At 44.0% G+C, this 27,970-nt stretch overlaps 2 protein-coding genes across 5 annotated transcripts in view; both read left to right on the top strand.

The window, feature by feature from the left end:
- HBS1L (HBS1 like translational GTPase) overlaps positions 1-7,622 on the top strand; it is an 86,545-nt gene extending 78,923 nt beyond the window's left edge. For all 4 annotated transcript variants that reach the window (XM_049654395.1, XM_049654398.1, XM_049654399.1 and 1 more), the window contains 3 exons: positions 2,242-2,342; positions 5,222-5,366; positions 6,961-7,622. In XM_049654395.1, the coding sequence (XP_049510352.1) occupies positions 2,242-2,342; positions 5,222-5,366; positions 6,961-6,972 (258 nt within the window). In that variant the 3' untranslated portion in view covers positions 6,973-7,622. The remainder of the gene's footprint in view (positions 1-2,241; positions 2,343-5,221; positions 5,367-6,960) is intronic.
- A 9,239-nt stretch (positions 7,623-16,861) lies between these two features.
- ALDH8A1 (aldehyde dehydrogenase 8 family member A1) overlaps positions 16,862-27,970 on the top strand; it is a 24,792-nt gene continuing 13,683 nt past the window's right edge. The window contains exons 1-4 of the mRNA XM_049654394.1: positions 16,862-18,435; positions 22,259-22,406; positions 23,679-23,834; positions 25,509-25,658. Of these exons, the coding sequence (XP_049510351.1) occupies positions 18,205-18,435; positions 22,259-22,406; positions 23,679-23,834; positions 25,509-25,658 (685 nt within the window). The 5' untranslated portion in view covers positions 16,862-18,204. The remainder of the gene's footprint in view (positions 18,436-22,258; positions 22,407-23,678; positions 23,835-25,508; positions 25,659-27,970) is intronic.

Here is a 27,970-nt window from a genome sequence, read left to right as displayed (position 1 = left end):
TTGCAAAAAAAATGTTTCTTAGATTTGTAGAACTAGGTTTATGTTACACATTGGTGCTCTTTGACCCCTGACTGTGTCGGATACACAAATGTAACTTTACCATGTGTTGTGGAAGGTTTTTTCCCCTGGTAAGAGTTGGTCATTAAATTTTTCTGGAATGTTTCCAGTTTATAATGGTCAAATGCCATTGATAAAAAACAGAACAAAACAAAAACTAATTTGCCTTTGTAGAATAATGGAGGTTTGGTTGTGCCTTTTAAAAAAACAAAGAAACAAAACCACATGACTGATTTCTTCTTGCACGTGTTGTAGGTGTTCTTATTCCTTCATTCTTACATTTATTTCATAAATACTTACTGAGTGCTGGTTAAATGTCTGGTACTGGTATACATAGTTCCTTGTGTCACAGAGTTTATATTTACATGGGATGACAGACACTTAAAACAGCAGCTGCAATAAAAGTGAGAGGTTATGTCGTGGGATTAGGGGACCCAGAGGAAGGTGTCTAGCTCAGACTAGAGGTCAGGCTTCTTGCAGGAGGGGACGCTTCACGCTAAGAGGGTTGGAGTAGCATGAGTAGGAGTTAGCCCAGTGAGGCTGCACAGGTGGAGGCTGTGTTCTAGCCAGAGGCATCACGTGTGCAAAAGCCTAAAGCTTACAAAGGGTGTGGTACATGTAGGGAGTGGAAGCTCTGTGTGCCTGGAACGGAGAATGGAAGAGACGATGGAGAGAGATGAGGCTGGAGAAGTGAGGGTCACGTTGAGAAGGTCCTTGTGCCTAGTAGTGGAGTTAAAGTTTCCATGGTTTTAAAAAGCAAGGGTGTATCGTTAAATTTATCTTTTAGAAGATCAGTCTGGTAGATTCAAGAAGACTGGCGAAGGGAGGGACAAGAGTGGTGGCAGAGAGACCAGGAAGGAGCCTGCACTTTAATTCAGATGAGAGAGGATTGTCCTGGACTGAGGGCAGCATTGTCCTGGGGAGAGAAGTAGACAGAATAAACAAAGTGCTGGTTGAAAGACTTGGGTTTTTAGAAAGTTACAGAGTCCAGGATTGTGCATCCACAAGTCCCCCTTGTATTTCTCTTTTCTGAATGTGCCGTCCCAGCCAAGAAGTCCCATAGTAGAAGTGTCAGTGTTTTTTCAAGCAAACAGCATAAAATGGTCAGACCACTTAAACTTTGCCAGCTTTGCCACTTGCTGAGTATTTGGTCTTCCCACTATACCCAACTATAGACATATTGCACATTTAGTGCTTGTCATTTGAATGAGGATAGCCAGTGTAACTCTTACTCTAGTTGATCCCAGCATATAAAATTCACCTCTGAGGGGCGCCTGGGTGGCTCAGTTGGTTGAGCGTCCAACTTCGGCTCAGGTCATGATCTCACAGCTCGTGAGTTTGAGCCCCGTGTCGGGCTCTGTGCTGACAGCTCGGAGCCTGGAGCCTCCTTCAGATTCTGTGTCTCCCTCTGTCTCTGCCCCTAACCCACTCACGTTCTGTCTGTGTCTCTCTCAAAAATAAACATACATTAAAAAAAAAATTAAAATTCACCTCTGAAACATATCACCATGGCCACATTAAGTTGCTTAACCTTTTTGATATTAAACTTCCTTACATATAAAACACGAACAATAATAGCTAAAATTTAAGATCATCAATTAACTGAATAGTCAGCACTTCAAAATAACATTATCTGATTTTTCTCATTGATAAGGAACCTGAGGCTGGAGGTGTTGGGGATAAAGGGCTTTAAAAGGACTTGCCCCAGATCACACACTTGGAAAGTGTAGAGTCAGGCCTGAGTTCAAAGACTGTCTAATAAAGTCCTATATAATATTTTACTCTCATTATCCAACAATGAATACATTAACTACTGCTGAATATCACATGATCCCCCTTCCCTCATTTTTGTGATGGAACAGTTTGCATCTGATGAACATCTATACCAGGCACTGTCTCTGATCTTGTTCAGTTCTCATCACGACCCTGTAAGGAAGGTTGTGTGATCTACTAAGGTTCGTTAAAGTTAGTGGAGGAGAGACTCGAACTAGCTCCTGTGACCTTTTTCCCTTAGTAAGTGAAGGAACACCCTGATCGGAATGGTAGGACTTAGGAAGCAGCTGGAGACCCCGAAAGCTTCCGGCAGGAGTGCCGAGTGCATTCATATGATGGAATGTGACACCAGGGTAAACAGCCGCGGGTGCACGATAAAGAGTGTTTTGACAGGACCATTTTTTGTTTCAGGTGCTGTTACACTACCAGACTGTCAGTGAGCCTGCCGTTATTAAACGATTGATTAGCGTCTTAAACAAAAGCACGGGTGAAGTCACAAAGAAGAAGCCAAAGTGAGTATTTTAAAATTTAGCAAAGGGGTGCCTGGGTGGCTCGGGCGGTTGGGCGTCCGGCTTTGGCTCAGGTCATGATCTCACTGTCCGTGGGTTCGAGCCCTGCCTTGAGCTCTGTGCTGACAGCTCAGAGCCTGGAGCCTACTTCGGATTCTGTGTCTCCCTCTCTCTCTGCCCCTCCCCTGCTCAAGCTCTGTCTCTGTCTCTCTCAAAAATAAATAAACATTTAAAAAAAACTAAAATTTAGCAAATTTTTTACTGATTAATTCATTTTGACAGTATTTCTCTTTGTGATAAGTGAAATCTAAATCTAATTTTACTTGTTCCAGAAATCTTCCTTTGCGCAGACTAGATTAAAATAAACACAGATCATATATTTAAGCTTCCATCTAGGTATGAGTGCCGCTAGATATAATTTCTGTTATGGATGGTGGCAGTGGGGTGTGGATTGTGACTAAAGATACTAATGTAAATTTGCATATATGTGTCAAGCCCTAGGTACTGATGATGTAAAAATAAAGGCACTTAAAAAAGTCAGTTCTACATTTTAAAGAATGAATTTCGATTATGCCTAGCCACCAGTTCCAGATTACGCCTGAGTGTTGCCCTTCACTTTCTTGTCGCCTCCTTGATGAGAAGCGTTCCATACTTTAAGAATAGTCCAGGCAAAAAGTGTATTGCATACCCTGTAGCTTCTAGTTTTTTTCCCACCCAGAATTTTTCTTTCTGTTCAGAATCCACATGGAGCTTTAAGCTGAGGTGATCACCACCATGTCGTTTCCCTCTTGATTATCGTTAATATCCAGGCCTCAATGGGGACAATTCCCTTTGGCTGGGACAAGGTTGGGATTTTTCAAAGGAAGCGCTTCCTGAGAACCTGAAGTTTTTTACCCTGATTCAACTAAAGGCTAACTAACCACAGTTTGGCTTGGCTGCTTTAGCTTTGGGGTTTTCCTCGTTTCAACCCTATGGGGAATCCCACCCAAAATCCCCTTTTTTTCAGTCTTTGGGTGTTCCTCCTCATTTGCACCTGGGTAAGAGGCCCAGAGGTGGTTAGTGGGCTAATAGGTAGGGTGCAAGTGGAAGTGAGTCTTCACTCTGCTCTATGCCCATGCCCGTTTCTCCATCAGTTAGGAAGAAAGAGTTACTGAATCTCTCTTTCGAAGATAGTTCCTTAATAGTTCTTTTTATTTTATTTTTTTAAGATGGATTTTAAAAATGTATTGAAATATGGTTGACATGCAATGTTATATTAGTTTCAGGTGTACAGCATAGTGATTTGACAGTTCTGTGCATTATTCAGTGCTCACCACAGTATGTGTAGTCACTGATACTTCTTGAGGTTTAACCTGAGTCTTTAAAGTCCACGATGCCATAATGTCCCGAGAAGTGTAAATAATGGCGAACATCTGAAGGACCGCTATTTCCTAGGCTCTCTCAGGACTGCTTTCACGTGGTTTATATTCTCAGCAACCTTACGAAGCACGTACTATTTCCCCCATTTTTCAGATAAGGAAGCTGAGGTTTAAAGAAGTTATAGAACATGTTCAAGGTCACAGAGCTAGCAAGGGGGCAGAGTCAGGAATTTAACCTAGTCAGCTGGTTCACATAAATTATAGTATTTTTGGCAGGATCCAGGTTGTTTGACCCACACAAGTGATTGGGAGAATTCTCAATCTAAAATTGACTCATCATATCTAATTCTGAATTTTCCCCTCCCTGCTTCTGCTCCCTGCTCAGTGATTCTGGGTTCTACTATATTCTCATATTAATTTTTCCTGGCACCTAATTTGTAGCCTTTCTCTTACTTTACACCAGCACCATTTGGTCTTTCCTTCCTTTCCACCGCTGGCAAATTAGACTTGATTGCTTCATATGGATGGAATCAAGCTTTCTAGAAACAACATTAAGTACAAATTATGAATATATTAGATACTCTTCTTTCTAAGGAATGGGACTCTGGACTGAAATTGTCCAAAGCCAATTTTTGGAAATTTTGGAATACTTTTTTAAAAACTTTTTTGGCTTATTCTGTCTCTGAACTAATCTTTCAGAAGGAGAGTTTATAATTGCTGTTTTCTTTCTAGAACACATCAAAATTAAATTAGAGAATGTTATTGAAATTAAATTAGAGAACATTTTCAAAATGTCCCCTTTTGGGATCTACTCTTCCCGTAAGTTTGGGAGGGCCCATTGCATGAGGATTTTTGTTTATATTTGTATGGAACTGCTTATATGAAGGCTCCTGCCCCACCCCGTTCATTTCCTACAGACATCATACGATGGGAAAATCTTATGTGATTTTATTTTGAACCCTTGTTAAAGAATTATTATTCCTATGTGAGAAAAGAGAGAGGAGGGAAGGAAAGAGAGAGGTTTAGAATAGTCTGTTGGCACTAGGAGATTTTGTCCCCTTTATACATAACTTCCTAACACTTCGTCCCCCCAATTAGAATTTTATATTATGTTCCTCTTTTAAAATGAAAATTCTTTACTTTCTTTATTAGATATTGAACCTCTCAGTTGCATGAGGGAATGAAAGGAAGGCTTTGGTGGAGGGCCCTTGAGCATTTTAGGTTATAGGGTCCTTCAAGAGTTGTATTTGGAAGATTGGTAAAAAAATACACACACACACACACACACACACACACACACACACACACGTATATAAAATGTAGCTAATATTTCTTAAATCTAGAATTATTCCTCTCATTTCTTTCAACTGACCCAGAAAAATTCAAAGGTATATATTTTCATTTTAAAAACTCTTTAAGTTTTTGAAAGTTGATCAAATGTGAAATATACATTTTTTGGTTTGTTACCGCATTATTCACCTCTGCGGGCCATCCGTGTCGTCCCCACTCCCCCTGTCCTGACAGATTGCTGACCAAAGGCCAGAACGCCTTGGTGGAGCTGCAGACGCAACGGCCGGTGGCGCTGGAGCTGTACAAAGACTTTAAGGAGCTGGGGAGGTTCATGCTGCGCTACGGAGGCTCCACCATCGCCGCGGGCGTGGTCACCGAGGTACCGTGAGGGTGGTTACCTGTCGTGGCGTCTCTTCTTTACCTGCTTTGTGAGAATGCTCACTGAGACTTTATGGCTTAAGGGGAACACAGTTATGGTATGAGAACAAGATTTTAAAATTTATGTTCAAGTCTTTTTACATGATGGCAAGAAAATGTGTGGTTTTAGAACTTTTCACAGTGAGACTTCCAAACTGTCTTCCCCATGAGTGATATTCCTCAAAATTAAGGTAACTTTTGGGACGCCTGGGGTTGGCTCAGTCGGTTCAGTGTCCGATTCTTCATTTCGGCTCAGGTCATGATCCCAGGGTTCATAAGATCGAGCCCCCACGTGGGGCTCTGTGCCGGCATCGTGGAGCCTGCTTGGGATTCTCTCTCTCCCCCTGTCTCTGCCCTTCCCTTGCTTACACATGCTCTCTCTCTGTCTCTCCGTCTCAAAAATAAATAAACGTTTATTAAAAATTAAAGTAAATTCGGGGCACCTGGCTGGCTCAGTGGATTAAGCATCTGACTTTGGCTCAGGTCACGATCTCACTGTTTGTTTGAGCCCCATGTTGGGTCTTTGCTAACACCTCAGAGCCTGGAGCCTGCTTCAGATTCTTTGTCTCCCCCCATCTCTGCCCCCCTCCTACTCCTTCACTGTCTCTCAGAAATAAATAAATGTTAAAAAAATTTTTTTTAAATTAAATTTGTTGAAAGATAGATTTGGAACTATGCAATCCAAATTATGAGAATACAGACTTTAAGAGTCCAATGAATTTGGGGGAAGTGATTTCATTTAATAGAAGAGCCATCATTATTGTTTTTTCTTTAAATAACTGGTTCTCAGTGTTCTTTGAAATGATTCATTCAGAAAGTTCAATTAATGTTAATGAAAGGGACCTATTGTATAATGTAAGGTGCAGTTGAATTTTGGAGAAAATAGCCAGAACTGGACCAGAGAACTTCAGTAATTTAAATGTTCTTCCACACAATCATGATTAATGTAAATCTTAGGAATATTATTTTTTTAAAGGGAACTTCATTACTTCATTTGATCGTTTTCCGCATGAAAGTTATTCAGTTCATCGAATGGAGTGTCTACTTTGAACATGGGGCTTTCTGTTGCATCCAAATCCAGTTATACTTGCATCCTGCAAAAGGCTTTGGAGTCCAGCTGCCCAAGTTTGTTACTACCCCACTGACTCCTAGCAGCACAAGCACATTTCTCCTTCAGTTTATTCACCTGTAAAAATGGGGTACAGGAACCTACCTCCCAGCGTCGTGAGGTGAAGGTCTACACAAAACACTTGGCACCGTAATTGGCATTCAGTAAATGTTATCTAATGCACTGTCAGCAACGTTACACGTAATCCATCAAAGCATTCTTTCTAAAAGAGCATTCTAGAAATAAGACACAGTGTCTTGTGGAACATAATGGAGAGATTGTAGTAAATCTCAGAAATAGCATGACTGGGGAAGGGGAAAAGTTGCAGGAAAAAAGAAAAGTTTCATCTTGATATAATGATTATTTTACTGTCATTTTCCTTTTGTTGTTGTTCTTAAAATGTGAATGAATAAATTATAGCGCCTTTTTTTGTTTTTTTCTTTCACAGATAAAAGAATGATGGGTCAGAATTTCTACCATGTTTCCAAATGCAGTGAAATAGCTAACCTCTGTTTTAAAGAATCCAGTTGTTCAGTTAAAGGAACAATGTGCAATTGATATTTTTTTAAATGAGAGAGAAACTTAAAATGATATAATCAGCTACAAAGAAGTATTAATCAGCACTCCTGCGAAAATTTCAAGTTGCCAAATGGCAAAGAAAGGCTAATATTGCACTTTCATTTAAGAAAACAACTTTCCCTTTGAAATGTTAGTGAATGGATTTACTTTGCTGAGGTTTATGGAAACTATCAGAAATATGTATTAGAAGACGTTCAGTCATCATGAAATGAACTCTGCTTCCAGCCAAACCACAAAACGTTTACAGTGTTCTCTTTTGATTTTCAACTCTCCTGCGCACACTTTGATGGAAAATAAACGAAATTGGTTGTTGAGGTAGTTAATATTTGACCTGAGCAATTTTTTTTTTAGTTAACTCTAAGAAAAGATTTGCTGGAAGTTATAAAAGAGGTATTTTGCGTTGAGCATAAGAATGTTCTTCCTCCAACAATGAACTTTTGAAAGCTTAGTTTGGAATTAGTGGAACTGTCCCTGTAGGTAACCAAGAGATTATTTAAGGTGTAAAGCCAGCTAATAAATTGCCTTAGTTTGTTTGAGCATAACGGCAGATCGTGTTTTGTTTCTTAGAGTCTGTTTATGAGGTTCTCTACCACTCTTGCTAAAAATGACTTGGGGATTTTATGGGATCTTTTTCACCTAACTTTCCCGGCACATGAATTCCTTTTTTTTTTTTTTTTTTCCCTAACAGATTAAATTTCAACTCCTCCATTTCTAACCGTAAATTTATTTCTCCTGTTCTCTGTTTTAGAATTACATACATGATGACTTTATCTTGCATACTTTATAGACTGTAAGTCCCCTGTGAGTAAAGCCATGTTTTTCTTTAAAGTTGCAACAGCAAACTCCAAGGTAAATTTAGTTGACGGGCATTTGTTGTGCTGCCCCCTGAGTATAAGTCGCTTTAGGGTAGAATTCATCCTCAGCTGGGCCTGGGACTCTGATCTGATGGACTGTATGATAAACCTTTTTATTGGGCAATAGTGTGATTTGTATCTTGGTGGTTTACCTTGTGTGACAACATTTCTTTTATTCTGTGGAAGAATAACATCCATGTGCTAAAATGTACAGAGTGTAGATGTGCTGCTGGGTGAATGATCACGGAGCAAACACACCCATATAGTACATTTCTTTACTGAAGAGTGTTTGAGTAGTTGTCACTCCAGTGTAAACTTGCTAAGCTAAGAAAGTGTTTTATTTATGCATTATAGTAATCAGGAATTTAACAGATCTGACAAAAACCTAACTTAAAGTGATGTAAACCAAAAAGAAAGACTAGCGGTAGCCAGACATTGACTCCCATCTAGATGGAGCAGCTCAGTGTCAGCAAAGACTCATTCATCTATACTCGCCTTCTCCAGTGTTGGCTTTTCCCTCTGACTCTGTTCAGAACCCCCTGCAATTCCACACCTGGATCCGCAGAGCCTTCATCAAGGTCAAGGGCAGGTTTAAAGAGCATTTGTTTTCCAGAAGTTCTAGAAACAGCTCACCACTGACTGTAATTGAGTTTAATTTCTTTGCTTGGGGCACCCTTGTAGTTGGGTGTGAAGTGGTTATCACGCACAGCACGTGGCTGAGAATCATGGGAGGGTTGGATGGAAACTCAGGGTGATTTTAGGCAGGAGAAATGGATTGGGACTGGGCAGGGGTGCGGCCAGAACAAGAGACGTCCACTCAGTGTTGTATAAGGCCTTGATAGAATTAACTGTTAAGAATTTAGCATCGGGGCGCCTGGGTGGTGCAGTCGGTTAAGTGTCCGGCTTCGGCTCAGGTCATGATGTCACAGCTTGGGAGTTCGAGCCCCGCATCAGGCTCTGTGCTGACAGCTCAGAGCCTGGAGCCTGCTTCCGAGTCTGTGCCTCCCTCTCTCTCTCTCTGCCCCTCCCCCACTCATGCTCTGTCTCTCTCTGTCTCAGAAATAAATAAACATTAAAAAAAAAAAAAGTTTAGCATCAAAAAATAGTAGCAACAGTAGTAGAAATGAGTGTTTATTTCTCCCTTCTTAAATTGTGATAAAGTGCAGTCTTCTTATTTGCATTATGTGTACAATTGATTGTTGTTTAAGGGGGTGGAGACATTAAGGGGACCCACCCAGCGTGGGAGAGGTGTGGTGGCAGTAGGAGGTTGGGGTTAAGTGACGAACAGCAAGCATACACAAGCTTGGTTTTGGTGGAAATCTTCCCCCTGAAACTTCCATCCATACTACTAACAGTGCATCCATTTGGGGGCACTTTTGCTTCCCGTGCTGTTTTTCTTCTTCCTATTTATGGTTTCTCTGTTTCTGCACACAAGTGGCTTCTTTGTTCTCTGATCTCAGCTCTTTGTGAATCTCCACCGCTCAATTGCCTGTAGAATAACCGGCCTTAAAAACATGATAGATCCATATTTTGACTTGTTAGTGTTTTTTTCCATAGGTACATTATTTACGACAGTATTTGAGCCCTTCTATTTTGAGAGGTATTTTAGAAAACAATTTCTAGACATAGACTTTTTTTTCTCCTATGGATATGCAGATGAAAAATTTACCATTGTTAAAATATAATCTTTCACTTTATAAAATTTATAAAATACAGAAAAGTGGAGGGAAGAATAAAATTCACCCATAGTTCCATTGCCTAAATATTGCTGCTGCCAATATTTTGATACATTTCTTTTCTGCCTCTAGCACATATTTTTTTTATTTATTTTGAGAGAGAGTGCATGTGTGTGCACCCCTATTTTTTAATGTAGTTTTGATCATTACTCAAGATCTTTTTATTTTATACTGCAATCAAGATTTTTCAATAGAAGTATTAGTAGCTTTTAATAAATGATGTAAAGGGGCACCTGGGTAGCTGAGTTGCTTGACCTTGCAACTCTCGATTTCAACTCAGGTCATGATCCCGGGGTTGTGGGATCGAGCTCCCATCAGGCTCCGTGCTGAGTGTGGAGCCTGCTTGGGATCCTCTCTGTCTCTCCTTCTGCCCCTCTCCCCTACTCTTGCTTCTCTCTCTTTAAAAAAAAAAAAAAGAAAAGATGTAAAAATACAGTCATTTGAATGTCCCCAGCACATTCCTGATTTGTAGGAATTCATCAGGATTACATGGCTAAAACACATACACACAAACCTTCCAGATAAGAAGACCCAGTAAAAATTACTGGGTCATCATTTTCCAGTTTTCCTCTAAAATACCCATAGAAATACATGAATGGAAAAACATTCCTTCCTTCCTTCCTCAACATGAGCCTGCCATATTCTAGGCACAGGAGAGAGCCCTGGAGCACAGGTCTTCCTAGGGCTGACAGCCCAGCCCAGGGGGTTCTCTGAAGAATTAATATGGAAGCCTCTAGCAAGAATGTACCTTAAGGACAATGCAGAGGGACTAGGTGAGGAGGGGAGCCATTATGATTCTGTTGAATCTAAGTAATTCAACTTGGAAATCACAGTCTCCCTCCTGCAAAATTAAAAATTAGCGGGGAGGGGCGGGGGGAGAGAGGGAGGCAGGTTTTGCTTTGGCAAAATCACCCAAGAGGGCAGCTTTTGGCCTCCAAACTAGCAACATTTTAAAATCCCACCAACAGTGAACACCATTCTTTAGAACCCACCTACCTCCAGTAAGAAGAGCCACACCGATGAGCATCTTAACAGTGGGACCAGAGCTGCCACAAGCCAGCAGAACAACGTGCTGACAGGAGGGATGGGGTCCAGGGGCAAGATGAACCCAACAGAAACCCTTGATGGAGCCACTGAAAGCCCTTCTGTATCAGAGGTCTTAGGAAAAGTAGAATCGTTGAATAATTTACAGTCTGGTTCTTTGAAAATGCCAAAGCTATTCAAGATTTTAAAAATAAACATTAGGGATGAGATGAGGCATATAACTACATGATGAGGATTGGTGGAAAGACCGCATGTAACATGAGGTTCAGCTCCCGCGTACCAGCTCGTTGTCACTTTCCAGGGAACCCGTGGGCTCTGATTACAGTAGATAGGATTACTGCGTGCTTTCATGGACCTTGTCCCTGTCCTTGGAATCCTTTCATGGCTGCAATTTCATATTTCATTTGTATAATTTGTCATTTTCTCCTATTGAAATGTCGGTCCCAAGAGGAAAGAGACCTTTTCTGTTTTGCCTACCACTATTTTTCAGCAACTGGAACAGTCCCTAGCACGTACGACTGTTGAGTGAGTGCAAGAATTAATGCCGGTGGCAGCAGATGACTGCTTTCCATTTCCTTATGTGTGTAGTGACCGAAAATTACAAGCTTTTATTTCTATTCTAATGCTGTGTGTGCAGACGGCTACTTTTATAGTGAAGGAAAGAGAAAGAAAAGCAAACTTTAGCACTGCTTCTGTCTGTCCTCTTGTCATTAAACCACAGCCCCACTTTGGAGTCTTTCCTGACCTGGGGTGAGCCTCTTGAGCTGCGGAGATTGAAATGTGCTTGCGTTTCAGAATGCGGACAAGAAATCAACTGGCTGCCAGAGATTCTACCAGGACGCAAATGGACTGTGAGGTGGCTGAGGGCACGTAATACACTCTTGCTTTCTAGCACTGGGCTCCGATAGATTTCTTTTAAAGATGATTGTGAAACACAGCATGAGGGCTGTGGAAAAATCAGCCCTACATGTAGAGTAGTGTTCTGAGCAGCTGGAGGCAAAGACCTTTCAGGTGCATCCTAACAAACACGAGTTTTCTTGAACTGCTGCATGGTGTCTCAGCAGGAGATTTTGCTGAGTTGAGGAAGGAATCAGGATAGGCCGGAAGAGACTGCATAGGAACCCACCTAAATCATAACAGCAACATCCAAATACTCGCTGAAGACTGAAAACAGGTGATCATTATAAGTTTGATGACCTGTAAGTTTTCCTTCGGAGCCACTCCTAGAACACAGATAGATGAAAATGGTGGACAGAGAGATCCCAAGATTGCACGTGATGAGAGCACACCATTTTTGTGCAAAACATCACAAAGGGATCACAACCACATTTTTCTGTCAAAACGTTGACTTTTCTAAGATTAAAACAAATCTTGGGAATAAAGCAAGCCTCCCCCAAAAATGTCATCTTCAAAGAAACGAAAAATTAACCCCAGTCTTTTGTGGAGCACCACATTTTAGAAGACAAAGGGACACAGGTGCCAAATGTGTAAAACTTTTAGAGGGGATGTAGGCCACTAATTTCATTATGCATTTAAAAAAAAATTTTTTTAACGTTTATTTATTTTTGAGACAGAGACAGAGCATGAATGGGGGAGGGTCAGAGAGAGAAGGAGACACAGAATCCGAAACAGGCTCCAGGCTCTGAGCTGTCAGCACAGAGCCCGATGCGGGGCTCGAGCTCACGGACCTCGAGATCGTGACCTGAGCCGAAGTCGGACGCTCAACCGACTGAGCCACCCAGGCGGTGGTGTTCAGAGGTGAAGGTAAGGAGTCCTTTTGGGAGGGGGTGGAGAAGTGGGGAGGCAGGATATACAATACTCAGGTCATAGATGTAGTTCAAAACTTCCGGGAAGTCATAGTAGAAGAATCTGCATCAAGCATATGTTGGTGCCCATCATTTGTTGGTGTCATCAAAGACCACCAGGACACGACTAGTCAAAATGACCGATGCTGGCTGCAGCAAGAGAGGCCATCCACGATGGAGACTAGGTGCTTCTGAGTAAGAAGGGGTACAGAGGGGCTTGTTAGAGAGTTTGGCACACATAGGTAATTTTGAGGTGGGCTCGAGTGAGCAAGGGTTTCTTCTGGACTTGGTGGCTGTCAGAAAGTGGAAGTAATTCTGCAACTGGGTACCCTTTGAGGGAGGGGCAATGGCTGCAAGTAAAGCAACAGCAGTCACTCAAGTTAGCCACAGGAGGGAGTCGTTCAGTCGTTTTTATGGTTTGCACAGTGCCTTTCGCTCAGCGGTTATAGGATCTCACTTCAGGATCACAGTGACCTTGTCTGATGTCAGAGATTTAGGAATTGTTAATGTTTGATAGAAGAACACCATGGCCTACCCAAGATGGCCAAGCCAGCTTTCAGCCCTCAGACGCAACTTTTTCCTTACTCGGAAACCACTTAAATAGGTAGAAATAATAGTGTAAAACAGAACAAACAAGTCAATTAAATTATGCCTCCAATATAGGGGCAGGAGGTAGCGTGTGGCGTTTGTAATATCAATTCGGTACCCCATTAACTGGGTGTAATTTTGTGATTCTCAGAGCAGTGTTCTCGTGCTGGAGAAGATACACATTTTCACTTTATCAGCTTCTGTTTTCCTCCATATAGTCACATGATACAATATTATAGTAGAGAGACTTGAGCCCATTAAAAGGCTGCAGAACCAGGAGAGGGGAGAAGGAGGGGGCAGAGAGGAGAGTGTCTTCTGGTCAAGGTTCTTGTGGAGACAGAAGGATGGTGGGGTCCTCAACAGGTCTTGCCTCTGCCTGGAATTACCCACTTCTTGTCTGCCTGTTAACTTCCTCCCCGTCCTTCCTTATCCACCTCCAAAGTCCCGTCCTCTGGTCCCTTCACTGAACTCAGGTGGAGCTCTCCATTCCCCGCCCTGGGTTTCTGCCAAGCATAGTGCCCGCCTTCGGGGTACCCACACGCTACTACATTGTGACTTGCTTCGTGCTCTGTCTCCCCTAGACGAAGGTGAGAGAGAGAACTGGAAGGTACCCGTATCTTCCCCTATGGCTTCTGGAGATGCTTACGTAACAAACACACCGTTTACTTCTTGGTACTGCGGCCCACCTGGGTGGTTCAGAGTTCCAAAAACACTCGAGAGGATCGTGGAAAATCAGGGAATAATTCCAAAAAGAACAATTTGTTGCCTATGAGGTGAAAATTACCCTGTCGCCTTCTGAAGTATTCTAGAACTACTGATCTTCAGAATATTGCACACCTCATGTTCATAATTTTGTCAGTTGAACTTAAAGCCTTGAGTCCTCTATTCTCACTGGGCAGGCCCTGGCGCTAGAGCAACCGCTGGGGTGCGGCGGGGGCAGTTGCTGCCAATGGGAGTACACTTGGACGCAGTCCAGGGGTCTGGGCTCAGCAGGACGAGCACTGCAGAGCAGGTGGACCAGTCCGCAGGATTTGGGAGCAGGTCACATGCAGAGGTACAGTGAGGCAGGTGGAACCACAAGGGAGTAGAGTCTCTACTCCTAGGCTTGGGTATCGGATTTTAGTCTCCTTAAGGGAAACAGGCAAGAGACGATTGGTCCTGAGTTTCTTTTTTTTTTATTTTTTTTTAAATTTTTTTTTTTCAACGTTTTTTTTTTATTTATCTCTGGGACAGAGAGAGACAGAGCATGAACGGGGGAGGGGCAGAGAGAGAGGGAGACACAGAATCGGAAACAGGCTCCAGGCTCCGAGCCATCAGCCCAGAGCCTGACGCGGGGCTCGAACTCACGGACCGCGAGATCGTGACCTGGCTGAAGCCGGACGCTTAACCGACTGCGCCACCCAGGCGCCCCTGGTCCTGAGTTTCAAGGGAAGGGCATGAAGACCCATTAGGGCTCAGGCCGAAGTGAGGCTGAATGCCGTGTCCTCAGGAAGTGTCTCCCACTTCACCTGCGCTCTGGTTCCAGAGTCAGGCCTGTGGCTGAGCGGCACGTGGGGATCAACGTTTGCCGTGTAGACAGGAAGGGGCTGCTAGGACGGAGGGAGAAGGGAAGTGAAGGGCCACGGCACTATGCCCAAATGGACCAGGTCAAGCTTGAATGACAAGTGGCACAAAGATGCACCAGCTAAAGCTAACTTCATGTCTGCTCTGAAGCTGGGCCGATTTCTATGAGAAGTTCTGAGAAGCACCAAGTGCACGTTACAAGTACTGGGGCCAGCTTCTCGCACTATTCTGCTTCTCTGTGTCAGAAAATTCCAGAAAATTCCCCCCCCCCCCGGTGTCCTTGGAAAGTCCCTTCTGTTTAAAAGATCTCCCTTAGGTAGTCCTCTAATTAGAATCTTTTGGATTATTGCAAACTATACAAAAAGACAAAAACCTTGATTAAGCAATCCACATTAGTCTCCGTTGTTTCTGTCGCACAATCAGATCTTTTTCTCAATAGCTTGGGTGAGAGAAATCTCAGTGAAGTGGGGGAGGGGAAGGGAGGGTGATGCATATTTTTGAGCATGACGTGCTTAGGAGAAAGAAGGGTGGGCTTCTAGAAAGTTCGGAAGGAGCAAACAAGACACTGGAAGCTGAGTGGGAGAATCAGGGACACAAGCTAAGAAAAGTCTGTCTGCTCTGTCTCTCTCAAAAAAATAAATACATAAATACATAAAAATAAAAATAAAATAAAATAAACATTAAAAAAATAAAAAAAAAAAAAAAAGAAAAGTCTGTCTGGGCTGGGTATTTCCCTGCCAGCTCTCTGCTCCAGGCTCCCTCCCTGGTACTTTGAACTGTGGGGCCACAGCTGGGGTCTGCAGACCCTATCGCTCAGATCCCTTGCCAAGTGGCTTTTTGCCAACGGGAGGCACTAGGAAGAGCCTGGAAAGAGGGGGAGGGAAGAGACGCTCCCTGTCTCCAGGCCCTGTCAGCATCTCTCCAGCGACAGCTCGAGCTGCAGCCCCCAGCTGCCCTTGGCCCAGCCCGCTGTGGCCACGCCACAACCCTGCAGGAGCTCCCTCTACCCACCTCTTCTTGTGTTCCCGGGGCTCAGACATGACATCTGCTCTTTGATGTTAACTATTGTCTGGGCGCTTCAGCCGGACTGACCCTCTCTCGGCCTTCCAACACAATGTAACCATTTCCCTGCATTAGACTTCGAAATACCCACCCTGGTTTCTGGGTTCCGGAATGGACGCTGGCTGCATGTAGTGTTGTATTTGTCCCTGCACGGATGTTTCTATTTATATGTAACCAGGTATCCAACAGAAGCACCTTGAAATGACCCCACGTCAATAACACAAGATAAAAGAAAAGTCACCTGGAAAAGGAACGTTAAGAATTTTAGGCTGAGAAGAAAAATGTTTGCCTTTAAACTTCTTCCCTGCTTCTTAGTGGGTGAGGAGAAGGAGCCTCGAGAACGTGGCTAAATTAAATAAGATGAGTTATAATTCCCAAGTTTCTGCAGAGGCTTTGAGCTGCAAATGAGAGAACACCAGGAGGTTGGTCCTTTGTTCATCAGACCATCATCAGAGGTCACCTTTAGATCTGCAGAGAGGCCTGAAGCTTAGGGAAAGAAGAGCCTCTCACTTTGCATCACTGATTAGCAAGAATTTTAGAGATTATTTAGAGACCAACAAGGGGGGAGAAGGGAAGCCCTAAGGATCTAAGGTTGTGCACAGCCAGGAAACATCCCAAATGACCAATGAATTTAGAATATTGATATCTCACATTTGACAAAATTTTAGCTACAAAAGTGGCATATTGATAAAGGTTCATCACAAAGTATTCATGAAATTTAAAACTGTATGGAGTAAAAAGAGGAAAAAACCCTCACTCCCCCTGCCCTTTCCAACCCCTCAATCAAATAGGCATCCAAGGAGATTATATAGGACATATTATCCACTAGCTCTCTTTTTTCACCTAATTCCACATCCTTTCAATGGCTACATAATATTCCTTACTGTGGGTGTCACAACTAATTACCATATTCGTCAGTTGGTAGACATTTCTATGGTTTTCACAGTTTTTTTTTTAAAATTTTTTTAATGTTTACTTATTTTTGAGACAGAGAGAGACAGAGCATGAACGGGGGAGGGGCAGAGAGAGAGGGAGACACAGAATCAGAAGCAGCCTCCAGGCTCTGAGCCATCAGCCCAGAGCCTGACACGGGGCTCGAACTCACGAACTGTGAGATCGCGACCTGAGCTGAAGTCGGACGCTCAACTGACTGAGCCACCCAGGCGCCCCATAGTTTTTAAATGACCATACAAACAGATGTCCTGTGACTCAGCTACTTGCACCAGAGCAAGAAATTCTGTGAGAGAGATTCCTAGGCTTACCAGACTCCAAGTGGGCACATTTAAAATGTTGACGCTTCCGGGGCACCTGGGGGCTCAGCGGGTTAGGCGTCAGACTTCAGCTCAGGTCATGATCTTGCGGTCAGTGAGTTCAAGCCCCTCAGGCTCTGGGCTGACCGCTCAGAGCCTGGAGCCTGCTGCATATTCTGTGCCTCCCTCTCTCTCTGCTCCTCCCTTGCTTGTGCTCTGTCTCTCTGTCTCCCCAAAATAAATAAATATAAAAAAAAATGTTGACAACTGCCTGGTTGCCTTCCCAGGGGTGTTGTAAGCCCTCCCACCGTGGGAGCCCACGGAAGAGTACACGCTGCCCACGGGGGATGTGTACTGTCTCTCACTGGGGAGACAGGGCATCTCTCTGTCCTTCACATCCTTTGATTAACAGTGTGGCCGAGCACCTCTCATACCTTCATTAGCCAGTCGTGTATCGCATCCCTTTTGCTACGAATTGTTGTTATCTGGGGTTTTTTTTTTTTAGCCTTTGCTTATTTTTTTCAATCGGGCTGTTCATTTCCCTCACCAATTTATAGAAATTCTTACACACATCACAGATATGAATCCCTTGTGTGTTACACACACCATGCATATATTTGGCTTGTGTCTTTATTGCCATGGCACATCTGGCTGGTAAGCTGCTGGTTTTGGGATGGAGGGACCGGTCAGAGAGAAGGCAGGCAAGGTAAAGAGAAACACAGATGAGTGATGGAGAGAGGGTATCTGTCTTCAGTTACCTCTGTGGGGTGAGGGCAGCGATGTGTGGAGGAAAAACATGATCAGGAGAAAAATGGATTAATGGTCATTCCTTACTAACTGCGATTTTGGACAAATTGACTTCTTTGAGGCTCAGTTTCTTCTACAATAGAGGGGATTTAATGACACTTTATATAGGGTTGCTGTGGGGAATAAATGAGTACATTCGTGTCAAGGACTTGCTTCAGGGTCTGGCCCTCAGTGTTTGAGCAATAAAGCTTATAGTGTGAATGCAATAAAAGGAGATACACAGATACCTTCTGACATTTCAAAGGGCCATGAACACATAAGCTGATGTTAGTTTACCAGGTTATTATCCCCTTCTCAAAATGTACCGGAAGTCTGTGAAATATTCCAGAACTCTCTTCACTTAGAGTTGGGAGACTGGAAGGCTCCTGAGTGTCAGGACGCCTCCCACATTCCCTGATTGGTAAATGAGGACGTCGGGGCTGGAGGTGAGGACAAGGCAAACTCAGGGTAGGGAGACTCCCTCACCGGTGGGGAGAAAGACAGGAGTTGTCTCCATCATGGCCGGAACAAAGGCACTTCTGACGCTGGAGAACTTCATTAATGGAAAGTTTGTACCTTGTAGCTCATATATCGATTCTTATGATCCGTCCACGGGGGAAGTATACTGCAGGGTGCCAGACAGTGGAAACGAAGAGGTGAGTAGTTCACTTAGGGAGACTGAAATGTACTTGATGTCTTGATGATTACACGTCACTTACTTTTTTCTAGGAGCAAGGGGAATTGGGAAAAGGTGCCCAGTTGTTAAACATCGGCGGACAGGAAGATTTTAGTTCTGGGAAGGTTTGCTTTGTAATCGGACTCCTAGGATGTAGGTTTCCCCCGCAATCCGAAAAGAGAGCCTTCCTACGACACCTGTGGAAATGGCATAAAGTGCAGAGTCTCCTCCACTTACTGAAAGTTCGTGTCATGCAACTTTGCTTTTGGGAAAGAAGTACAGACTATGGTAATGGCTCTTTTCCTAAAAGTGAAAATCCTCTTCGGGTTTCTTTTGGTTAGCGAAAACAGGTGCTAAGGTAAAAGCGAAGCAGTGTCATGTGACCTTTCAAAAGGGGCTACCTGGGACGCCTGGGTGGTTCAGTCGGCTAAGCTTCCGATTTTAGCTCAGGGTGGTCTCACGGTGCGCGGGTTCGAGCCCTACATGGGGCTCTGCGCTGACAGCACGGAGCCGGCCTGGGATTCTCTCTCTCAGCCCCTCCCCCCAACAAATAAATAAATAAACTTAAACAATATTCTTTAAAAAAAGGGGTGATATCTGTGCACGGAACAAAGCCCAGGTGATTAGTCTAGGCAGCTTAACACACGGCTGCATTTCTCAGACATTCCTTAATAGGTGTCTACTAAAAACTATTAGTTGTTAAGAATGATCAGTATTACTGTTTCCTTTTCTCTACCAAGTGTTGCCTAAACTTGCCACTGTATTCATGGTTTTCTGAAAAACTTTTTTCTCTAAAAACAAGCAAAAGTAAAAACCCAGGGATTTATTTTAGGTTATCCTTTAATAATTCCTTATGTTTTTAAAATATCTGGTAAAGTAAAACTGATCATTTGAATGGTGAAATGCAAAATCAAATTCCCATATAGTTTTGTGTTTAAATTTAATACCATCCTTTTTCTTACTCAAAGTGCTTAATGACACACACATTAAATTTTTTTATTGATGTTGAATTAATTTTATTTGAGAAATTTTATAAAATGGTGGAGATACATTTGATTAGTTATCACTTATTGTATTGACAATGTAAATGTGTCTGGGGTGATAAATGTGGCTGATGTACCTATGCTCATCTAATGCCTAATGGATTTTATTTTTTAAGGCACAAAGAACTAGATTATTTAAAGGATAATTGTAACCTTCATATATTAATAAAGATATATAAACAAGCCTTCATCTATACTAAGCTATTATTTCTCATTTGTTAATAATATTTTAAATCTGTCTTTCATTAAAAAAACCTTTAGACTTGTGGATTAAAGTCTGCAAATACTGGCTAATCTATTGGTTAAACTGTAACCCACAATTTTGTTTGTTTCAAATGACCTGGGATAGATGTGGGAAATCCAGCTTTGTGTTTTCCAGTCCTCCTGGTCTCAGGGTGTTTTCTAAACTGAAGTTAAAAACGACAAATAAGACAAATTCAGTTGAAATATTTTCTGCAGCTAACGGCTCATGCCTTTTCAGAAGACAGAATGTACTATGGAAGCACCTGCTGGTAGAGGAATAAACATTTTGGATTTCCCTGCAAATATTCTCTCTGATCCCCATAAATCCCAGCTTTTTCTGGCTTGAAAACTACGGTCCACATACAAACTACATGCCCGATTTTACAGAAAGTCACTCACAGAAAGTGCTGCTGGTTTTGCTAACAGCAGAATTATCCCCAATATGAGTCGTAACAGCCTACAAATAAGACTTTATCATCGTCCTTTATTCCACAGATGACAGACAGTGAGCTAACATTCTCATCTCTGATGCTTAGATCAGTGGCCACACACACACGTATGGTGGCATTTACATGATAGCTTTGCAGTCATCAGCACAGACTGGGGTCGGACCACCTAGCTTCAAAGACCAGCTGCACAACTTAGTGTGTGTGGTCTTGACTTAGAGCTGAACTTCCGTGTTCCTCAGTGGCCTTACCTGTAAAATGGGGATAATAATAACACCTTATAGTGTTGTTCTAAGGATTAAACAGACTGGTATATGTAAAGCCCTTAGTGTTTGGCAAATAGTAAATGCTTCCTAAGTCTTAGCGTATGCTCATGTTATATTCACATGTATTCTAAGACAACTTAGAAAACATGACTGTACTTGAGTTCTCTGCGTAGCGAAAAGCTTAGCTTTTACACTGACAACCTCAGGAAGAGGACGTTTTGTATTGACCACAGCAGGAATGAACCCTCCTCCTGTTGGCGGGCACCTAGGCCTCGGCCGGACGGCAGCTTCTGGTGCCCACATTCTTCCTTCATCGTTTCTGCGGGTCCACATTAGAGATTCAGCTTTTGAAATGAAAACACCATTTTTTTTCCCCAGAAATGTATAATTAAAACGAGACTCATTTTATCCTTTATTCAGCCCCGCTGAGAGGGACTCTGTTTGCATAAAGAAAGCAAAGGAGGAATGTACGTCAGGTTTGGGGGGAGAGGGCAGCAGAATTGTCAGATCATGTGACATGAGAAAGACGCTCGTGGTGACCCGAAGCCTGTGGAAAAGGATTCTGAGGCTGGGTCTGAGCCCAGGGGTAGAAGCACGCTGTGAGTTATTATAGTCTTCTCGTGTGTGAGAGGGGAGAGGGGTGAGACACAGGCTATAGATTTGCTGTCTCTGGAAAAGATACTGCTTAGACTTTGCTAAGGGGCAGACAAAGGCAGCCCAAGACCCGTTTCACCTTGCATGAATTGGCCTTGCCCGTACCTTCCCCTGTATATTTTTGGATTTGGCTCCAAAACCAGGTCTCCAAACTATCTGTTCAAACACAGATATCCTCCTCCCCAACAGGCCTCTTTTACTGGGCAGAGCCCGGCAGGGGCAGGGACTGAGGCTGTGCCACAGAAGGCCAGCCATGGTCTCGGGGGCCACAAAGATCTGGGTTTGAATCCTGATACTGCCATTTATTGGCTATGTGACCTCTGCTAAGTGACTTGAGCGCTCTGTGCCTCAGTTTCCTCATCTGCATAATGGGCATAGCAATAGGCACGGTTTAGAATTTTAGAACAGGTTAGATGAAATAATTTGTGTGTCTAACATTCCTTTATATAGAAAAATTAGTAAATGGCTATTATAATTAGTCATTCAGAGGGGAAAGAGCTTGTAGATATGATTTCAAGCAAAATTTTAGACTTTCTCAGATGTGTTGGAGCTGGATTAAAAGTTTAGAGATTCTACATGTCTAGATGAGTTTCCCCTTCCTATGATATTAAAAAAATGTGTATTTTGACATGATTGAAAACGTGCATCTGTTAAAATTAAAATGGCTTTTATTTTTAATGTTTATTTAATTTTGAGAGAGAGAGAGAGAGGGAGAGAGAGCAAGCATGAGCAGGGGAGGGACAGAGAGAGAGAGGCAGACATAGAATCTGAAGCAGGCTCCAGCCTCCGAGCTGTCAGCACAGTGCCTGATGCGGGGCTCGAACTCACGAACCACGAGATCATGACCTGAGCCGAAGTCGGGTGCTTAACCGTCTGAGCCACCCAGGCGCCCCTCAAACAGCTTCTTTTTAATAATCTGATTGCCACATCTGCACACCTTGGTCAAAACGGATCCCTCTTCTTTGTTTTTGTGGTGCCCTGATTCACCGGTCACAAAAACACCACTTTGCAGGTAACTCGGCACTAGCAAGTGTTGCATATTTGAAACTAGGCTGAAAAAAATTAGGCATGCGTGGAGCTGTGGTTTCTGGATTCCTCGAACCTCAGGAGCAACAGTCCTAAGGTGATTGTCTTCCTGATGCTCCTCAAAGATCGAAGCCGCAGTGGAGGCCGCCAGGGCAGCGTTTCCCGGCTGGTCGGCCAGGAGCCCCCAGGAGCGCTCACAGGTGCTGCACCGGCTGGCAGATCTGCTGGAGAAATCCCTGGAGGACTTGGCCCAGGCGGAATCCAGAGACCAAGGTGAGTGCAGCCGCCTCTTAGCAGTGCTTTATGGCAAGTGCCGTACAACTACTCAGACGCTGGAGATTCACACCCTCGTTCCGGTTGGGCAGGGGACCTCTTGCCTCTTAACCACAATGGATGGGACTCAGGGCACCTTCTTCCCATCAGGCTAGCCTGCATGACGCTTCTCATGGCAGAGGTAGAGGTGGAAAGCAGAACCACCTGGGAGTCTGGCATCTGGCCCACGTCTGCCCCATTCTGATGGCCACAGCAAGTCAGAGCTGAGCCCAGGTTCCAGGGCAGGAAAGCAAATACATTTTGTCCATTTGGTGGAAGGCACGGCGGAGATGCTTGGCAAAGGGCACGGATATGGGGGGAGAGGAAGAGGAGGGCTGATCCTACAATTCTCCAATCCTAGGCAGAGGGGTTCTAAGCGCGGGTAATTGAAGAGCAGTTACAGTCAAGTTGTTCAGAAAGAGTCCGACAGGTCAGCGTTCCGCTCCCAAAGCAGCTACCGTCCCAGAGGTGTGGATAATGGAGTAAATGCCCATAAATCCTTGCAGGGACGTCTGTTAGGAAAACCCAAGATCTTTTAAAATGGTATGTGTGTTATATATCAGCTTAAACTTAGGAAGCAGCTTGAGTCTAAGCCCTTAAGAAGGAGATGTTTCCTGCTGGTGCTCCTGCTGCGGGGAGTCCCCCGGAATTGCCAAAGAGAATAAAGGAAAAGTCCGGAATCTCTTTTTGTTCAGTCCAGGAGCTAGGTGGTGCATGGGGCACATGGTGAGCGAGCGTCACATGCCAACCCCCGGATGCCATTGGTCGCTCTGTCACGTGCCCATCTGAAGGTCTCTGCCACGTGCTGGGGGACATTTCATGTACAGCGTATGTCTGTCCGAGGGGTTTTATGGTGTCGTGCAGATACAGCTGTCCTAACACCCATTACTCCAACCCCTTTGTAGACTGCACAAGGCACGGTGATTTTGAATTGAAAGAGCTGATGTGAGCGGAGTGGTAGCATCTGGCGAATTCATGATCGCTATCAATTGTTCAACCCTCCCCCCACCCACAAACAAAGATTACTTGCCTCTTTTTTACCCCCCCCCCCCCATCTTATAACGTCATACCTAATTATTTCACAGCTTTATGAAACCATGATCAGCTGTCCGTGTAGTCAAGGGCTGGGGTCCAGGGCTGGAAGACACCAAGCTACGTGAGCGTGAGTTAGGATGCAGGTGCGGTGGTGTCTCCACTACACTGACTGTGCCTCCTGTTGCTGACTTGTTACAGGGAAAACCGTAACGTTGGCAAGAACCATGGACATCCCCCGGTCTGTGCAGAACTTCCGGTTCTTCGCCTCCTCCATCCTGCACCACACATCAGAGTGCACACACATGGACCACGTAGACTGTCTGCACTACACCCTGCGGGCCCCCGTGGGGATCGGTAGGTGCTGCTGGGTGAAAGCCTGCACTGGGTTGGTGCCGAGGGACGCCCCGTCGGTCCTGCAGCACCGATCGAAGGGAACAGACCCAGAAAAAGGAAAGAGCTGATTTCTTCTACTTGGACTGAAAATTAATGGGCCTCAAAAATCTATTTCGAGGTTATTTTTCTTTGTGTCAAATTCCCCACTTATTCCGAAAACATCGTTCCTGGGAAATTACCAGGAAAAGAATAATACCGAGAGGAAATTCACGTACAAAGATTTTCCCCCCATACACCAAAAAAAAAAAAAAAAAAAAAAAAAAAAAAAAAAAAAAAAAAATTTTCTTTCCAGAGAGGCTTGTCGTTCACAGCATGGATTTTGGATATGTGCAGGGTCAGTTTCGTTAACATTTGTATATTTCACGATTCTTATCTGAAAAACTGGGAGAATAGTTTAATTTTATACTTATATATTTTAACATGGATTAAATGAATTAGTAAGTGTAGGGCACTTAGAACAGTGCCAGATAAGTGAGCCTTGACTGAATGGGCCGCTTCTTGCTTCCTTTTGGAGGCCATATAAATATGAGCAATGTCTCAAAATATCCACTAGATGTCACTGTTCCTCCGAGGAAAAAACCCACCAACCTCCCATATTTATTACATTTTATGACAGGATAAAATAAATTAAAAGGAAAGAAAATGGGATATTTTACCACTTTGATTATTTGAACCCTTTGGAAATCACATTTTGAAGGCATTTAGGAGAAGCTCAAACCTTCCTCTAAGAAGCATGATGATATACAATGCTGAAAAAATACTGTTATCCCCTAAAGAAAAGATTTTCCAACGAGAAATATAATAATATAGAGTGTATGTTTACTTTCACAGCACAGGTTTGAGGGAAGAGTATAAAATAAAATGAATCCATTTACTTATTCATAAGGTAGGTTGTGTGTGTGTGTGTGTGTGTGTGTGTGTTTTATGGTTGGAAGCCTACACATGGTTTCGGTATCGCATGGGAACAAATTCTAGATGCTGGTTCTATCACTTGTTTAGCAATCCTATCTGCTCATGATACAGGTGAGAACCTAGAGAGAATTTTTTATTAAAAAATCCCCTGGCTCGCCAAAATGGATTTCGCAGTCTATGCATCAGAATTCATCGGCCTTACTAGTAGGAGGCCCCCACAGGGCACGCTCATTACTGATTTGTTCTTATTTTACAAATGATTCTAAAAAGCTTGAGACTTTATGTCTTAATCCACAACAGATTAGAAACAGTGATGGAAAACCTTAAGTAGGAGCTAGACAGTTTGATGATGGAGAGAGAGGTTTAAAAAAATGTGAACATCGGACTATAAATCTCAAAACTCATCACAGCTGGAACTGTTTAGTGACAAGTGACAGCCTCTTGGTCCTAGAACTTATATTGCTGTTTGTTCATCAATACAATTGTTACGACATCAAGAAAAGAGTAAATTGTATCGATTTATAGTTTGAAGAGGCACAATGGCATATGATACGTTTCAGAATTCTTTTCCTGAAGGTGGCTACCAATAGCAGAATTGGGGATTTTTAGAAGATTAAGCTTCACTTTGATGCAGGAGGGAGGAGCTCCACGTGAAGAAACCCAGTGTGGCCAGCCTGCTTTGAGGGGCATGCCATTGCTGAAGGTGCTTCTGTCCTCTTGCAGCTGGTCTGATCAGCCCCTGGAATTTGCCACTCTACTTGCTGACCTGGAAGGTGGCTCCGGCCATTGCTGCCGGCAACACCGTCATAGCCAAGCCCAGCGAGCTGACGTCAGTGACGGCCTGGATGATGTGCAAACTCCTGGAGACAGCAGGTGATTTAGCTATGGGTCCCGAGAGGCACGGGATCGGCTTTGGGGTTGCGAGTTTTGCGGGCTGCGGCCACCTCCGCGTCGCTGACGTTTGAAAAGTTATTTTGGATGGAAATCCGCTCAGAGCAAGATCGATTCCATCGACATCTTTGCTTGTTGTCTCCCTGAGCTTTTCCCGAGAAACCCCTTTCATCACACAGCTTCCTCTCTTGGCCCCGTGTACCGAGCTGCCGCAGGAACCCTTCCGCCAGCAGGGGGCAGGCAGTACGGAGACTTGTACAATCGGGGAGCCTCAAGCCCGACAGCAGCGGGCCCCAGAGAGTGTCTTCAATGGTCAATTTAAATCTGTTTGGACTACGTGTTAACCTTGATGAAAATAAGGCTACTGTTAGGCACTTTTGTGTATGGTTATAGAGTAACTGCTCAAAATAGCCCATTTTCAAGAGATTTGAATATATATCCCTCAGTTTCCCCAGCATTTGGAGCCACTATGTGGAAGCTGATGCAATATGGTTCCTTGTCCTTTTTTTTTTTTTTTTTAATGTTTATTTATTTCAGAGAGAGAAAGAGAGAGAGAGGACACAAGTGGGGGAGGGACACACAGAGAGAGGGAGACACAGAATCCGAAGCGGGCTTCAGGCTCTGAGCTGTCAGCACAGAGCCCAATGCGGGGCTCAGACCCATGAACTGTGAGATCATGACCTGAGCTGAAATCTGACACTCAACCAACTGAGCCACCCAGGTGCCCCTCGTTGCCCTCTTTTTGTGAATAGTGTAATGGTCACATTCAAGGTATGTTCCTGGTTACCTTCTGGGGTAAACTAAGCGTGGGCACAGGGTTAGAGGGGAACCATTGGGAGGCCCCAGCTTGTAACCCACAGGAAAGCCCCTCACTATTAGGTCCCTCAGCTCAGGTCTCCATACACACTCTGGACCGGGATGATGGGTGATGGTGGGAAACAGTCTGTCTTTCTGTCAGTCTCCGCTGTGCATACGTCCTTCAAGCCCACAGAGAAGGTAGCTGGGCTCACCCATATCTGTAAAGTAGGTGGTTGGAAAGAGCCCATCCCTCCCCCTTCTGGATATCTCATCTCTCCAAGCAAAAATATACATATTGGCTTCTAAAGAAGTTGAGCCAGTTCTTGACTCCAAGGTTTAGATGGCAGGTTGAACTGTGGCCTTATGACCCTAGTCTAGCTGCCCATTTCCCTTGTATTGTACAGAGGAATGAGGCCCTCCATCCTCAGTCTTTGAGGTGACATTTATGGATGCCCTAGGCTCCTGGAGGGTGTGTGATAGAAAGATGGCGACCTCTCCCACGCCCCACCTGTCTGTCATTCCTTCCTTCCACGAGGGATCACATTCTAATGCCCTTCTTTGCAAAACTAAGTGCCTAGTGTCTGCGGGTGTCCAAGGCAGTTCTTCCCTGCCTGTTGACTGTAGGTCCCCCGAGTGAACAGAAGTGGGACCTAGGCTCTGCTGTGATCCATGTCGGGGAGGGAATGCATGGAGGGGGAGTGGGCCACAGAGCTGTGTTCCCAGAACTGTGCTCTCTTGAAGTCAACTACGTCTTGATCTAGGATGATTCCTTTCCCTCAGTACTCTTCCCTTCCATACACCCAGAACCTGGTCTGCATGAGAGGTTTATGTATCCATGTATTTGCACAGCATTGATCTTCTTTCTTGTGAACAAATAAGCTGATTATACCAACGTGGTCCTTCTCTCCTTCCCAGCCGGGGCTGGCTTTGCTGAACTTCCCTCCTCTGGCCCACTGAGAGCATAAGGCTCAAACATCACCTTAAAAAAAATTATTTTAGAGAGAAAGAGAGGGCACAAGCAGGGGAGATGGGAAGAGGGAGGGAAAAAGAGAATCTTAAGCAGGCTTCATGTGCAGCGCGGAGCCCGATACGGGGCTCGATCCCACGACCCTGGGATCATGACCTGAGCCTACATCAAGAGTTGGATGCTTAACCGACTGAGCCACACAGGCGCCCCTCAAATTGCACCTGCCTTAAGCCCTCAGTTTCTCCACTGAGACTATGTAAGAGACACTTTTAATGGTGTAAGAAAAAGAAAGCTAAAATGACCTGCTGGTGCATTCTGGATATTTAAAGAGTCAGTCCTCTAGTCCTGAGACTTCAAACAGACTTGGCAGATGACCTTCCTGTGAAGTGCAATCATTTAAAAAAGCACGCAGCGAGTAACTCTTCGCAAGTCCTAGAGTATTCGCTTCTTCTTGGGGGCACCAAATGTTTGCCCTCATTGTTGGAGGGTCTACTGAAAGTGGATTTCTGGCCTTCCTATTTTTTTTTTT

The sequence above is a fragment of the Panthera uncia genome, assembly GCF_023721935.1.
Source record: "Panthera uncia isolate 11264 chromosome B2 unlocalized genomic scaffold, Puncia_PCG_1.0 HiC_scaffold_24, whole genome shotgun sequence".
NCBI classification, from domain to species: Eukaryota; Metazoa; Chordata; class Mammalia; order Carnivora; family Felidae; genus Panthera; species Panthera uncia.
This window is presented reverse-complemented; position numbering and strand designations above follow the sequence as displayed.